General features: G+C 42.3%; 1 protein-coding gene across 1 annotated transcript in view; it reads left to right on the top strand.

Annotated features, from left to right (window-relative positions):
• The window catches only part of LOC139422042 (protein turtle homolog B-like), a 186,821-nt gene that overhangs the window by 84,010 nt on the left and 86,323 nt on the right, over positions 1-16,488 (top strand). The window contains exon 4 of the mRNA XM_071173178.1: positions 13,460-13,611. Coding sequence (XP_071029279.1) covers positions 13,460-13,611 — 152 coding nt within the window. The remainder of the gene's footprint in view (positions 1-13,459; positions 13,612-16,488) is intronic.

Genomic DNA, 16,488 nt, shown 5'->3' with positions numbered 1-16,488 from the left:
TGGACAGCAGAGATATTCTTGGAAAAGGTGCAATTTGTAAATAGAGCTGCACCTCTTGAATTTTGAGAGTTATTTGACAAAGGATATTTTTTTTATCCTTATTTTACCAGATAAGTTGACTGAACACATTCACATTTACAGCAACAATCTGGGAAATAGCTTCAGTGGAGAGGAGGGGGGATAAATTAGCCAATTGGAAGCTGTCGTAGAAGCTGCAGAATATGCTTTTTCTGATACTATATAGAAATAAAATGTGACTCTGAAGGAATATTTGATAAAGTGATTCTCCTTTCCCTGCATCTGTCAATTACAAGATGTCCCCATCTCTTCATGTACAATTTGACAATTTATAGGCCTAATATTGTCACGGATTGTCAATTTAATCTAGTCTCCAGGCTTACTTTTATGTGTGAAATTAGTTTTGGTGTAGGTGTAGTTTCGATGGGCCGGCTATGCAGGTTTTTTCCTGCTCATCAACTTGGATAGAGTAAAGGATATGTTTTGTATTATTCTAAAAGCCTACTGCAACACGTAGCATGTTTTTTGTTTCCATTACAATACATTTGATTTGTAAAATAGTTACAGTAAGTAATACAGTCCCTTAACTGCCTCGTTTTACAAAGTAAAACGTAAAAGAGAAAAAAACTGGTAAAAAGGCTCAATACTTTTTTTGTTTGGGATTTCAAATGTCTGACAAATGATCCGTGTAAAATACAAACATTTAGAAAAAGTCAGGGAAGGAGCAGGACACAGCTTTTCTTTTTGCAGATTTTATTTTAAATTGACAAAGTCAAACATCAGTGGCCGTTGGCGTATGGCGCTTCTATTGTTAACCGAAAGGAAACTCCACCAGGGCTGTACAGCAGCTTGACGTCATGAGCCAGGAACTAGCTGGACTGGACCAAGATAGGCTAGCTAGCCTATCTTGATGTTTGTATTGTTATGTACACTGGATAGGTGCAGTGAAATGGGTTGTTTTACAGGGTCACCCATATTTGTTCAGATTCAGATCAACTTTATTTTCTCACCAGGGAGAAATTAATTTGGTCATGTGCTTAAAAACACAGTACATAAAACATGGAAGCACAGAAACTACACAATATAATTCATTCAAGTGAAAGTTTAATATGTTGTATACTCGAGGGACCAACACGATTTCTATTACACAGCCTTATTGCTGTTGGAATAAAAGAGTCCCCATATCTATCTGTTTTGATTTTCTTTTGAAGAAGTCTATTTCCCCTCCTGCTGTGACTGAGTCTTGAGTAAAGGGGATGAGTACTGTCATGTAAAATACTTTCAAGTTTTAGGAGGATAAGTTTTGTGTACAGTTGGTGTCTGATTCTTGATCTATACCAATTATCCTTCCAACCGTCTTAATCAAGCGCTGAATCTTGACTGGGTTTTGCACCTGCGTGTTTCCACACACTCTTTCAGACCAAAGGAAAAGACACTCTGCAGGACAGATTTGTAAGATATGGCGGTCGAAGAAAAAAAAACTTTTGCGTTAAAAAAGAAATCTGTTGCAATTTCTTTCTCTTTGCAAAGGTACAGTCATTGAATTTCAGTTTGTTGATTTCGATTCCTAGGTATTATGTGGTCACTCTATCGACTGATTCCCAATTGATCTTCGTAGCGGGTGATGGATTTTTGTTCCTTCTGAAATCAATTTCCATTTTGTTTGTTTTCTTAATGTTTATTTCAAGAAAGTTATCTGCCCACCACTGGACAAATTTCACAGTTTCTCTGTCAAAACCTTGAAAAGAGGCTTGGTCTGGGTGGAGGAAACCCACAACAGAGGTGTCATCTGCATACTTAAAGAATTTATGGGCTGAGCCAGAGGCTTGACATTCTTTTGTGTACCGTGTGTACAGTACCGGTGAAAGTACGCAACCTTGAGGGGCTCCGTGTTCACCGTTCTAGATGTAGGGATGGCAGAGTTAAACTTCACTTGTTGAGTATGGTTCACAAGGAAACTATTAATCCACTTGATCAGTAGAGAGTTGACACTCATATTCACCAGCGTATCCACCAGCAGGTGGGATTGGAGGGTGTTAAACGCACTACTGAATTCAATGACTACAATTTTCACTAGGTTATTTGCCTTTCCTAAATGTTTGGAGATATTGTTCAACATGATCAGTAATGCATCATCAACACTCCTGGAGGCACGGTGGGTGAATTGGATAGGATCTAATTGGGATGAGAGATCAGAGAATTTGTTTTTTAAAAAATTTTTCAAAACATTGAATAGGTACAGATGTCAAGGCTACAGGGCATAAATCGTTATTTTCTTTTGGCCTGTTGTTTGTATGTACTGGTACAATCAGCGACTTCTTCCATAAGTAGAATTATTCCACTTTTCAGTGCCGCTGGAACAGCTTCTGGAACGGTAATGCGAGCTGGTCTGCGCATGCCTGAACTGCCTTGCTGCTGACTCCTTCTGGACTATATGATTTTCGTGGGTTGACACGTTGAGAGATCTGTATTAGAGGTCGACCGATTAATCGGAATGGCCAATTAATTATGGCCGATTTAAAGTTTTCATAACAATCAGAAATCTGTATTTTTGGGCGCCGATTTGCCGATAAAAAAATAATAAAAACATTTTTTAAATTATTTTTATATATTTTTTTTTTATTCATATTTTTTATTTACACCTTTATTTAATCTTTTTTTAACTAGGCAAGTCAGTTAAGAACACATTCTTATTTTCAATGACGGCCTAGGAACGGTGGGTTAACTGCCTCGTTCAGGGGCAGAAAGACAGATTTTCACCTTGTCAGCTCGGGGGATCCAATCTTGCAACCTTACAGTTAACTAGTCCAATGCAATTAACAACCTGCCTCTCTCTCGTTGCACTCCACAAGGAGACTGTCTGTTACGCATTGCTCTGCATGGGTAACGCTGCTTCGATGTGGTGGAAGTTGTCATTGTGTTGCTGGTTCGAGCCCAGGGAGGAGCGAGGAGAGGGACGGAAGCTATACTGTTACACTGGCAATACTAACGTGCCTATAAGAACATCCAATAGTCAAAGGTTAATGAAATACAAATGCTATAGAGGGAAATAGTCCTATAATAACTACAACCTAAAACTTCTTACCTGGGAATATTGAAGACTCATGTTAAAAGGAACCACCAGCTTTCATATGTTCTCATGTTCTGAGCAAGCAACTGAAAAGTTAGCTTTTTTACATAGCACATATTGCACTTTTACGTTCATCCAACACTTTGTTTTTGCATTATTTAAACCAAATTGAACATGTTTCATTATCTACTTGAGGCTAAATTGATTTTATTGATGTATTATATTAAGTTAAAATAAGTGTTAATTCAGTATTGTTGTAATTGTCATTATTACAAATACATGTATTTATTTATTTTTAAATCGGCTGATTAATCGGTATCGGCTTTTTTGGTCCTCCAATAATCGGTATCGGTATCGGCGTTGAAAAATCATAATCGGTCGACCTCTAATCTGAATATCAACAGCTGGTATGCTGTCTATACTGTCCAAGGCCACTTTCTGCTGCGACGTAAAATCACAGTCATATTTACAATAGAAAATGTTCAAATCATTTTCAAAAGCAAGGTCATTTTCAACAGTCATACACTTCCTACTGTCCTTGTCTTTGTATGTTGACTTGCACTACTTGATTTTGCTTTTGAGTCCTCTGACATTTTACTGCCACCTGATTTAAACACTTGTTTTTTTCTGGTTAAGGAGTTCTTTTAATTCCCGAGTTACCCACGGTTTATTGTTGGGGAAGATGTTGACTTTCTTTTTGGGAAAACGGATGTACTCAGGAACAGTATCTGCTGCCTGTTCCAGGCTCCCTGGAGCAAATTAGGGTTAAATGCCTTGCTCAAGGACACATCGACATATTTTTCACCTCATTGGCTATTGGCCCAACGCTCTAGCCGCTAGGCTACCTGCCACCCATAGGCTATGCTAACTCAAGACAGGCTAGCTAGGCTAACTTTAAATGGGCTATTAAGACTAGTAAGTCAAAGTGATAGTGGGCTGGTATGTCAGCTGCTAAACTGTCATAGCTTTGACTGTGCTGGGTTTATGTACTGGACTGTGTTTGCCTCAATTCTGCCACAGTTAGCTGTGCTATATTTTACCTGGCAGGGTCAGTTAGATTCTCCAGGACAGGACACAACAGAATTGGGGATTGAAACCTGTGTGTGTGTGTGTGTGTGTGTGTGTGCTGTAGGAACAAGGGCTCTCTGCCAAGCATTGACTCTCCACAGTATTCCTGCCAAATTAGATCTCACCTGTGTGTGTGTGTGAACATCTGCACACACTTTGCAGGGCTCACAGCTACAAAGGCTTGTTATAGCATGCCTCCTCTCATGCTGTTTATTAATCCAACCCTGCGACACAAGCTTGCAATTTTATCACTCCCTCACACACAGACACACGCACACACCCTTTCTCTGTCACACTTGTTCTTCCTCTCGCACAAATGGTGTCATTCCTCCCTGCTGCCATTGAAATTGCTGTGACAATCCTCATGCAGCATTGATATAGGGCAAGTGTGTGAAGCTGCTCTTTAAAACACACGCCTAAGTGTGTGTGTGTGTGTGTGTGTGTGTGTGTGTGTGTGTGTGTGTGTGTGTGTGTGTGTGTGTGTGTGTGTGTGTGTGTGTGTGTGTGTGTGTGTGTGTGTGTGTGTGTGTGTGTGTGTGTGTGTGTGTGTGTGTGTGTGTGTCCCTAGTTTTCAAATGTACATTTTACATTTACATTTTAGTCATTTAGCAGACACTCTTATCCAGAGCGACTTACAGTAGTGAGTGCATATTTTTCATATGTAGCTTTAGAGAAGAAGAGGGAGAGCGAGAAAGCGAGTGATGGTAAAATGAGGTCAGAGCTCTTAGAAAGCGCCTTGCTGTGCTGGGATCAGGCCTTAACTCCCCTATCAGAAAGACTCCTAGCTCCCGGTGCAGTGTGGGGCCCCTAGAAGCTCTCGGTGCAGTGTAGGGCCCCTATGCCTAGCCAGGGCGTACTAACAAACACACACATACCAGGCTCCTTGGAACACATACCAGGCTCCCTGAGCTTCAAGGACCTCCCTCCACAAAGGGGGCTTTGATTCCTACCCACTGCCTGGGCTCGTCAAGTGGGAAGATGAGCCAGTGATGTTCCCCTTACCTCCTGCAGCCATTCCAGGTGTTCCAAGTCTGAACACTGACAGAGAGAGTAGATGGTAAGGCCTGCTGTGGACCAGACTATAAAGCTTGCCGTTATCCTGCTACAGACCAGACCATAAAGCTAGCCTTTAGAGTCTAATTTAAAAACATTTTGGGGATCTAACTAATCAACTACTCATTCAATTTAGACTTAAATCAGGCTAGTTAGTACTGGGCTGGAATAAAAACCTGCATGCACCTTTGTCCTCCAGGACTGGAGTTGCTCACTATAAAACCAGTTGTAGGTAAAGTGGTAAAGCCATGGTATTGTTCCAAATCCTCCGTATGCAGCAGGCTAGTGGAGATGCAGTGGATGGACAGATGCTGAGCGTTCTTAATTACCTGCTTTGATAGCGCAGGGCCAGGTGCTGTTAGTTGTATTAGAACATGAGGCACAAGTCCTGCAGGGACAGTGGGATCCAAATGATGTAATGGAATTGAGCTCTGTCTGAATAATAATATAGCTAAAAGCTGTGATACTACAGCTACAGTACCTGTGATGTGGACTGCCTAAAGTTAGTCATTCACGGATGTGTAACGTGTCTAAAGCTGTGTTGTCTTTGGCAAAATGGTATGATTACAACACAATATTGAAAGATACAGTGGGGCAAAAAAGTATTTAGTCAGCCACCAATTGTGCAAGTTCTCCCACTTAAAAAGATGAGAGAGGCCTGTAATTTTCATCATAGGTATACTTCAACTATGACAGACAAAATGAGAAAAAAATGCAGAAAATCACATTGTAGGATTTTTAATGAATTTATTTGCAAATTATGGTGGAAAATAAGTATTTGGTCACCTACAAACAAGCAAGATTTCTGGCTCTCACAGACCTGTAACTTCTTCTTTAAGAGGCTCCTCTGTCCTCCACTCGTTACCTGTATTAATGGCACCTGTTCAAAGCATAGGGGTGGAAACATCATGCTCTGGGGCTGTTTTTCTGCAAAGGGGCCAGGACGACTGATCCGTGTAAAGGAAAGAATGAATGGGGCCATGTATCGTGAGATTTTGAGTGAAATCCTCCTTCCATCAGCAAGGGCATTGAAGATGAAATGTGGCTGGGTCTTTCAACATGACAATGATCCCAAACACACCGCCCGGGCAACGAAGGAGTGGCTTCGTAAGAAGCATTTCAAGGTCCTGGAGTGGCCTAGCCAGTCTCCAGATCTCAACCCCATAGAAAATCTTTGGAGGGAGGTGAAAGTCCGTGTTGCCCAGCAACAGCCCCAAAACATCACTGCTCTAGAGGAGATGTGCATGGAGGAATGGGCCAAAATACCAGCAACAGTGTGTGAAAACCTTGTGAAGACTTACAGAAAACTTTTGACCTCTGTCATTGCCAACAAAAGGTATATAACAAAGTATTGAGATAAACTTTTGTTATTGACCAAATACTTCCACCATTTGCAAATAAATTTGCAAATAAATTCCTTTTTTTTTTTCATTTTGTCTGTCATAGTTGAAGTGTACCTATGATGAAAATTACAGGCCTCTCTCATCTTTTTAAGTGGGAGAACTTGCACAATTGGTGGCTGACTAAATACTTTTTTGCCCCACTGTATGGGCAGTAGCCTGCTGTATAACGGACAGCTCATGGGCCGCCTTAAGCTTGATTAAGACACAAGGCATCCATTTTGGCTCTGATACCCGCAAACCTGAGAGTTACCTCATGGTACATCTAAAAGTGTGGTCACTGGGAGAAACTGTCGCAAGTGTTCCCGAGCAGTAGAGTCAAGGTCAGATGACGGTTTCAACAAATGCATTATTGAACTAAGGTTTTGACTAGTGTCAGGCCCTGAAGTACACTACCTCCGATCCCATAGCGGTACACTGACAACTGTTTTTCCTCGAGCGCACTGGCCTCTCGTCTAATGAAGACTGCAATCTTTCTGTAGGAGAGTGCATTGCACTTTGACTGTTTGTCTGTAAATATTTAACTATATTGAGGCCCCAGATATTTCCTTCCCCGGTCCCGTTTTCATCGACTGTGCTTTTTAGGTATTTGTTACTTAGCCAACATCAGAAAGACTTTCCTTTTTTTGTGCAATATAAATCTTTCAAATACACAATGAACTTGGGCTTTTCTGAAATGTCAGTGGATGAAGCATTCCTCCTCAAAATGTTGTACATGTTTTAGACTTTGGCCTGGAACTGATCTAATTTCAACCATGAAATATTTTGAATAGAATTGTGTTGACCATTAAAATACACAGTAAAGATGCTAATTCTAGTCATTGCCATGGTGTAATGGAAATTGAGCTTTTCAGACAATGTTATGTGTTTCCTTCCTCAGTTTGCCCTGTTATTGGATATTAGAGAAACCCTGTGCCAAATAATACTCAATGCTGTAGTTGCTAGTCCAATTAACAATTTATGTTTGAAGCTGCAGCACAGGAAACTGAACCATCTCATCCAAAAAGTTGACTCAAGTTTGCCAAAAAGCATCTGGAAACTCCTGGATGATCATCAAGACTCTTGGAAGAATGGTTTATGGACAGATGAGTCAAAAGTATAACTTTTTGCCTCCCGGGTGGCGCAGTGGTCTAAGGCTGTGCCACCAGAGACTCTGGGATCGAGCCCAGGCTCTGTCGCAGCCGGCTGCGACCGGGAGGTCCATGTGGCGACGCACAATTGGCCTAGCGTCTTCTGGGTTAGGGAGGGTTTGGCCGGTAGGGATATCCTTGTCTCATCGCGCACTAGCGACTCCTGTGGCGGGCCGGGCGCAGTGCGCACTGACCAGGTCGCTAGGTGCACGGTGTTTCCTCCGACACATTGGTGCTTCCGGGTTGGATGCGTGCTGTGTTAAAAAGCAGTGCGGCTTGGTTGGGTTGTGTTTCGGAGGACGCATGGCTCTCGACCTTCGTCTCTCCCGAGCCCGTATGGGTGTTGTCGCGATGAGACAAGATAGTAACTACTAACAATTGGATACCATGAAAAAGGGGGTAAAATGAAATTATTATTAATATTTTCTTTAAGTATAACTTTTTGGACAACATGGGTCCCATTTTGCCTGGCAAAATCCAAACACTGCATTCCACATTAAGAACGGTCAAGCATTGTGGTGATGGTGACGACATGCCTTAAAAGAAGTAACCATGAATTCTGCTCTGTATCAGAGAATTCTACCGGAGAATGTCATGAAATCTGTCTGTGAGCTGGCTAAAGCTGAAGTGCACCTGGGTCATGCCGCAAGACGATCCAAAACCCACAATCAAATCTACATGAAAATGGTTAAATAGACTCCCTAGTGGTGCAGCGCTCTAAGGCACTGCATCGCAATGCTTGAGGCGTCACTACAGACCCGGGTTCGATCCCAGGCTGTGTCACAGCCGGCCGTGATCAGGAGACCCATGAGGTGGTGCACCAAATTATCCATGAACCTACCAGGTACAACCTCAAATCCATAAACACCCTCATAGATATCAAGCTAACTAACTTGTTAGTTACACCTCTACTGTTTTCTTTTTCTTTTTTAATTTTTTTAAAATTTTTACCCCGTTTTCTCCCCAATTTCGTGGGATCCAATTGTTGTAGTAGCTACTATCTTGTCTCATCGCTACAACTCCCGTACAGGCTCGGGAGAGATGAAAGTTGAAAGTCATGCAACCTCCGATACACAACCCAACCAAGCCACACTGCTTCTTAACACAGCGCATATCCAACCCGGAAGCCAGCCGCACCAATGCGCCGGAGGAAACACCGTGCACCTGGCCACCTTGGTTAGCGTACACTACGCCCAGCCCGCCACAGGAGTCGCTGGTGCGCGATGAGACAAGGACACCCCTACCGACCAAGCCCTCCCTAACCCGGGCGACGCTAGGCCAATTGTGCGTCGCCCCACAGACCTCCCGGTCGCGGCCGGTTATGACAGAGCCTGGGCGCGAACCCAGGGACTCTGATGGCACAGCTGGCGCTGCAGTACAGCGCCCTTAACCACTGCGCCACCCGGGATCATACAATGTGATTTTCTGGATTTTTGTTTTAGATTCCGTCTCTCACAGTTGAAGTGTACCTATGATAAAAAATTACAGACCTCAACCTGCAAAATCGGCAGTGTATCAAATACTTGTTCTCCCCACTGTATATCTATCCTACCCTGCCTTTCTAAGGTCTTCAAAAGCCAAGTTAACAAACAGATGACCGACCATTTTGAATCCCACCGTACCTTCTCCGCTATGCAATCTGGTTTCCGAGCTGGTCATGGGTGCACCTCAACAATGCTCAAGGTTCAAAATGATATCATTACTGCCATCGACAGGAGACATTACTGTGCAGCCGTATCCATCGACCTGGCCAAGGCTTTCGACTCTGTCAATCACCACATTCTTATCGGCAGACTCAACAGCCTTGGTTTCTCAAATGACTGCCTCGCCTGATTCACCAACTACTACTCAGAGTTCAGTGTGTCAAATCGGAGGGCCTGTTGTCCGGACCTCTGGCAGTCTCTTTGAGGGTGCCACAGGGTTCAATTCTCGGACCGAATCTCTCTCTGTATACATAAATTATGTCGTTCTTGCTGCTGGTGATTCTCTGATCCACCTCTATGCAGACTAAACAATTCTGTATACTTCTGGCCCTTCTTTGGACACTGTTAACTAACCTCCAGACAAGCTTCAATGCCATACAACTCTCCTTCCGTGGCCGCCAACTGCTCTTAAATGCAAGTAAAACTAAATTCATGCTCTTCAACCGATCACTGCCCTCCTGTCCAGCATCACTACTCTGGATGTTTCTGACAACTACAAATACCTAGGAGTCTGGCTAGACTGTAAACTCTCCTTCTAGACTCACATTAAGCATCTCCAATCCAAAATTAAATCTAGAATAGGCTTCCTATTTCGCAACAAAGCATCCTTCACTCAGGTTGCCAAACATACCCTCTTAAAACTGACCATCCTTCCGATCCTCGACTTTGGCGATGTCATTTACAAAATAGCCTCCAACACTCCACTCAACAAATTGGATGCAGTCTATCACTGGATGCAGTCACTGTCACGTTCTGACCTTTATTTCCTTTGTTTTGTCTTTATTTAGTATGGTCAGGGCGTGAGTTGGGGTGGGCAGTCTGTTTGTTTTTCTATGTTGGTTTTTGTGTTCAGCCTAGTATGGTTCTCAATCAGAGGCAGGTGTTATTAGTTGTCTCTGATTGAGAATCATACTTAGGTAGCGTGGGTTTCACTGTTGGTTGGTGGGTGTTTGTTTCTGTTTGAGTGTTTGTCGCCACACGGTACTGTTTCGGTTTTCATTTTCATCACATCGTTTATTGTTTTGTATTTCAGTGTTCAGTTCATTTTTAATAAATCGTCATGAACACTTACCACGCTGCATCTTGGTCCGATCCTTACTCCTCTTCAGACGAAGAGGAAATCTGCCGTTACAGTCACCAGCTGTCAGAGCAGCTCACAGATCACTGCACCTGTACATATCCCATCTGTAAATAGCCCATCCAACTACCTCAACCCCATACTGTATTTATTTATTTATCTTGCTCCTTTGCACCCCAGTATCTTTACTTGCCCATTCATCTTCTGCACATCTATCACTCCAGTGTTTAATTGGTATATTGTAATTACTTCGCCACCATGGCCTATTTCATTGCCTTACTTTTTCTACTGTATTATTGACTGTATGTTTATTTAATCCATGTGTTTTCAACGAGCCTACCTGGTTAAATAAAGGTTAAATAAATAAAAAACTATTGGCCCAGCATCGTCCAGGTTAGGGGAGGGATCTGATAACATCCATTATCAAAAATATGCAAAAGGAGATTAAATTACAAAGGGGCAAATACTTTTTCACAGCACTGTAATTGATTTCCGAGGAGTCCTCTCTCTCTCTCTCTCTCTCTCTCTCTCTCTCAGCAAATTAAGGCAGCTTGTACAATCACCTTGAAAGAGTTGAGGGGGGCAGCAGCTAACCCATAAAACTAATGAAAACCTATGAGAAAGTGTTATATCCCAATACCATAGTAGTGACAAAAGCAGAATATAAGCCCTGTAGCATGACCCACCTCCATAGTGACAATATTAACGTTATAACTAGGGCGTAACCGAGTTCTCAGTCCGTAAATGGTCACAAAAGAAATGAGCTGGTGGGAGATTTGGGTTTCGTCTAGGCCACGGTGTTGGTCCTAAATCAGAAGCAAGGAGTAGGCCCTGGAGAAATGCAGAGAGGAGTAGAGAGGAGAGAGGAAAGAGGGAGATCAATTATTCACACTTAAAACGGCCCAGAGGAGTGGAGGATGGGGAAAGTGAGTGGAAGTGGCTAGCGGTAGCGGCTCATATGCAGTACACTTAGAGGCTATAAATGCCTGGAGATGGTGTACACAGAGGATTCATTGATGATTGAATGAGTGGCTCTTTGGCACCATGTAACTAAGCACAACTGCCGTAGATTCCAGCAGTACATGATGCTCCTTAAAGTGGAACTGACTGCGTTTTAACTACTTTACAGATATGAAACAAACAGAATAATATCAGTCAAAAATATCAAATTGCCAGTGTATGCTTCAAAACCAACTTTATAAGAGGTTTATATTTTACTCATGACGTACAGTAACGCATTGTTGGCAGAATAGATGGATGCAGTTCAATGCATGATTCATATAAATCACCAATACATTTTTTGGTAGTCAAAAATATATTGCTATCAAGTTGTAAACCACAGCTGGCATGGTACATTGTTTGCTGCCTCCACCACTTTGGGATGAAGTGTTTCAATTTCAATGACTGTAACTTAGGCAGGGAATGTCAACACAATCCAACTAGCAAGGGCAATGATCACAAGTCAGTCATAACATGGCTAATAGGCTAGCGCCCATGTGTCAAACATAAAGGCGAGTATAAATTAGTCAATAGTTGCTAGATGGTGCACAAGCGAGTATAAATGAGTCGTCAGTAGAAACTTGCTTGTGCATCAGCAGTTTTTACTCTTGTTATGTCCGTCTGTAGTCTGTCAATTAGCCCATGTCAGCTAAATGTTTTTAGATTGCTAAGTTAGTTTAGCGGCTGTTATCTAAACTATCTGTTAACTGTTATCATGGTCAAATTACCATTCATCGGGCCCCTATTGATTTTGTTAGTCGGTCTCACTCAAATATCATGTTAAAAACTGCAAAAATGTCTTTCCACCTATGGCAAAATGTGTAGAGTTGCAGCAAATTAGCTTTAAAACTGCAAAATTGTATTTTCACCCAAATGTATAGAATTGCACGAAATTAACTCTAAAATGAATTGCTGTCAAGAGGGGGGACACATGTTTTTGCTCGCAATGTGGGGAGATGGATGTGGGTACACAGACCCGTGAGCTAACTTCGGCCCCTCATGATGGCTTCAGATTTTCTTGTTGCCCACACCCTCATCAAAGTTGCCCATCCCTGGCCTAGAGTAACATAAACAAATACAAATGCTATTATGTTCTTTACCTTCATAAACACAACCAAATGATTATTCTTCAGATAGCATATATGAAATGTATTTATTAGACTGTTAGAATGTTGACCTGTCATTGGCTAGAAGGGGAGTTACATCGAGGCCAGCCGTGTGCTAATGGCGCCATTCGACAACCATCTCTCGTGGATACTTCTAGGCTGAAAGGCCCGGTGGTTCAAGTGTTAAGTTCTCAATGACCTAGATAAACACATATCAGTGGTAACATAATAACCACACAACACAAGATGTTTAATATAATGATCATTTTATATAAATGTGTGAATAACTATCTTACTAACATTTACAAATAATGGGAGTAATGATTCAATGGTGAGCAAACTGTTTTTAAATACCTTACAAATGGTTTATTATTACTGAATGTTAATATAAAGTGATACCCTGGTTTGGCCATATTTCTAAGTAGTTTATTTGCTATTTGCAGATATTAAAGGTAATAAATGCATTGACATTCTTTGTTGGAGCTCTCTCACATACACTACAGCACATACATAGTAAAATGAACAGAAAACACATTACTTGTGTGTGGTAATGGATACATCGTCCAAGCAAAGTCCGTAAACATTCACTTGACTATGCACCTTTCCCAGCCACACCTCGGGTTTTCTAGCTAGAACTTGTAGTAGTGGATCCCAGGATTAATTGATATTAAACAGAATAGGACAAACTTTGTCCACATAACAGCTTCACACAATGTTAGACAGACATAAAAATGCAAATATCGCACAGGCATTGGAAAATTAGAGATATTGTTCCCTTTTGACATTTGACAAATACATTTTACTCACCATTTCTTTTCATCATCCTTTTCACAGCTCCCCCCAATTTCACAGACACGCCACCGCAGTATGTTGAGGCCAAGGAAGGCGGCAGCATCACCCTGAGCTGTGTGGCGTCCGGCAACCCCAAACCTTCTGTCAGCTGGATCCGGGAGGGCGAGCCTGTGGAGGACAGCGACAAGTACAAGGTAGACCCCCGCATCACCATTTCCTATGTTTGCTCCACCCACTTGGTAATCACGCGATAATGTCCCAATGAAGTCCAAGTAGTTATACTAAGCACAGTGGGGATGGCCATGCTAGAAAGGACAACATTGGCTATATCATGCAAACTGTTGAGCAAGTCCAGGAGCGGTGGGGATAATGTGTGGGGATAATGTGTGGGGATAATGTTAGAAGATAGATTACTGGTTAACATTACTGGTAAACATTTGACCTGCCCCATCTGTCTAGTCTATGGCTCTATTCATGGGATTGCATAGTCTGCTAGTTATCTGGAGACGTTCTATCCAATTCCATTTACAACTTTAAAGGGGAATTTCACCCTGGGGGACCCTGGGTTTGTTTTGATCATGTCCGAGGGATTCCCAGGTCAGTGAGATGTTTCACACATAATTGGCCACAAAAAGGGCTGGACTGGGCTTTGCGTGCCGAACGATACACCCTATGGCGACTTACGGTGTATGGGGGGAGATCTGAAAATAAATGTAGTCCTGCTTTGAGGCATTTAGCGAAGCCGTCTGTTATACCGAACACAATATATATTTTTTGGTGTGTAGATATGGTTGTCCTTGGTTGATAGAGCCAACGGGCGTCTTTCAGCGATGTTCCTATCGGCGGATTCATTGCTAAATATACAAGGTGACACATTTTTTCCAGTCTTTGAAAGTCTACAAGGGCGGTGCTTCCTGCTCTGGCCCCGTCCCTTCCCCAAGATGGGCTTTTTTGAAAGGGAGGTGGATACAACACAAAATACTCTTGGCAAAACTGAAAGAGCTTCAAGTGATTCAACACGAATTCAACCATGGAGCATTTTTTAAATGTTCTATTAGCTACATGGTGACATTCAACCATGCATGTTTCAGCCGGAATATAGCAAAGAGGATTCGAAACAAAGAGTTTGATTTAGCTCAGCTACAGCTGATGCCAGCACCAAGAGTAGGGTGTTAGGTTACGCAACAAACAATGGACACTATGAGAGAATTCTACAACAACAAAAAACGCAGTAAACAAATCTGTTTTCACTAAATATCAATAATGTTTTTGTGAGAATACATTTTAAATAATTTGAAAACATTAATGTGGCAGTTGTTACCAATGTCAAAAAAAACTGTACGTTATGATATTTACGCGAAATGAGCCCAAATGTAAAGCAAGTGCCGTGCTAAGAACGTTCAAATCTATGGGACAGCCCTTTTTGTGAAACCCGCAAAAAAGCTGTGTTCATATTTGCTCTTTGCGATGGGTATTCCTCAACCTATCAGAGTAAGATCAATGTGACATTGTATTGCCAAAAAGTCCTGAGTGTGTTTCACGGTCATCGGAGGTCTTTTGTCTTAAATATAACGTCAAACGTTTTTCCTTCGCTTCTGTCATTCAGATGTTTTCCGAGACACCAGAAAACATAACATAACAAAGTAGGGCTTCTTAGCTACGTTTTGATGTATGGGTTGTCAGGGATTCATGTTTCATGACGAGTGCTAGCTTGCTAGCTGTGTGAGAGTGCCTTACTCCATTCGCTGAACCAGGTGAGAGGCAGTGCTGTGCGGCATTTACTGTATTGCGCCAGCAGCAAATTTTGTGATTGATGGTTGCTGTGTGTGTGACTGTAGGGGTGCTGTGTGAGTGTGGGGGTGCTGTGTAGGGGTGCTGCGTGTGAGGGGTGCTCACTCTATCCATTTGTAGCAGTAGGATTATGTCACAACCCGCCCATTTCTTGACAGATAGCTGAACTAGCCTATTGAGTTATTTTAAATGTCATCATGGCAACGGAATTGTTTAGTCAACTGAATGTATTTTTTCCCGACCACAGAAAATGACTACCAATTCCATGATCATGATCACAAATCATGACGTTAAGTTGGTCCCATTTGCATTGAATAGGTGCTATTTTATATTCTCAAACTAACAGCAGTGCCTATATGATGTTCTTCCATACAGGCGTGACATGCTGGAGTAATACTTCTATGCAAATGGTGTTGATCAGTAGGCAAAAAAAATACAAAAAACTCCAAAATGGAAGGCAAACAGATTGTTTGTCATCTGTAGCACCATGGACTCCACTGATCAGCCAAAACAAGCTCAATAACTCAATGCATGCACACACACACTCCTATTGAATATGCATTCATGCATGCATGCATGAATGCATACATGATATTGAATATCGGCCTCCATGACCACCAAAAATCAGTATCGGCCCTAAAAGGTCCATATCGGTCGTTCTCTGAAGCAAAGTATCCAACATCTATTGCTTGCACACGTCCTGTTTCTTTCCATATCAGTGCAAATCAGCTGCCACTTTCCTCTACCGTGATCCGTTGCAAGAGAAGAGACAGCTTACTACCTTGTTTGTCCTCCTTCTCCCCTCAGGGCTACATAGCCATCATCCCTTTCCACTCTTTCATCCTTTTTCCATTTCATCCTCCCTTCCACTCTTTAGCAATTTGGAATCTGTGCCTACACCCATCACCCATCCACCCATCACCCATCCACCCATCACCCATCCACCCATCACCCATCCAATCCTTTGATGTACAGTACGACAAAGTGCCTAGGGCAGTGGTCACCAACCGGTCGATCATGATCAAATGGTCATTCTCCAAGGCATTCCTAGTCAATCACCAAACATTTCTGTAAAAACAACAACGATAAAGCCTTGCGTTCCTATGTTTTGTGGGTTTTACGCTGTTGGAGGTAGGTGCACTTGATTCAGCAGCCCTAGTGCCGGGAAGGCAAAGTGTTCCCATTTTGAACCATTTCATGTGTCTGAAGGTAGAATGCCTAATATTTAGCTTGTCTGGTAGGCTCGCGTCACTGGGCAGCTCGCGGCTCAGTATCCCTTC

Source organism: Oncorhynchus clarkii, chromosome 12 (genome assembly GCF_045791955.1).
Source record: "Oncorhynchus clarkii lewisi isolate Uvic-CL-2024 chromosome 12, UVic_Ocla_1.0, whole genome shotgun sequence".
Classification (NCBI taxonomy): Eukaryota; Metazoa; Chordata; class Actinopteri; order Salmoniformes; family Salmonidae; genus Oncorhynchus; species Oncorhynchus clarkii.
This window is presented reverse-complemented; position numbering and strand designations above follow the sequence as displayed.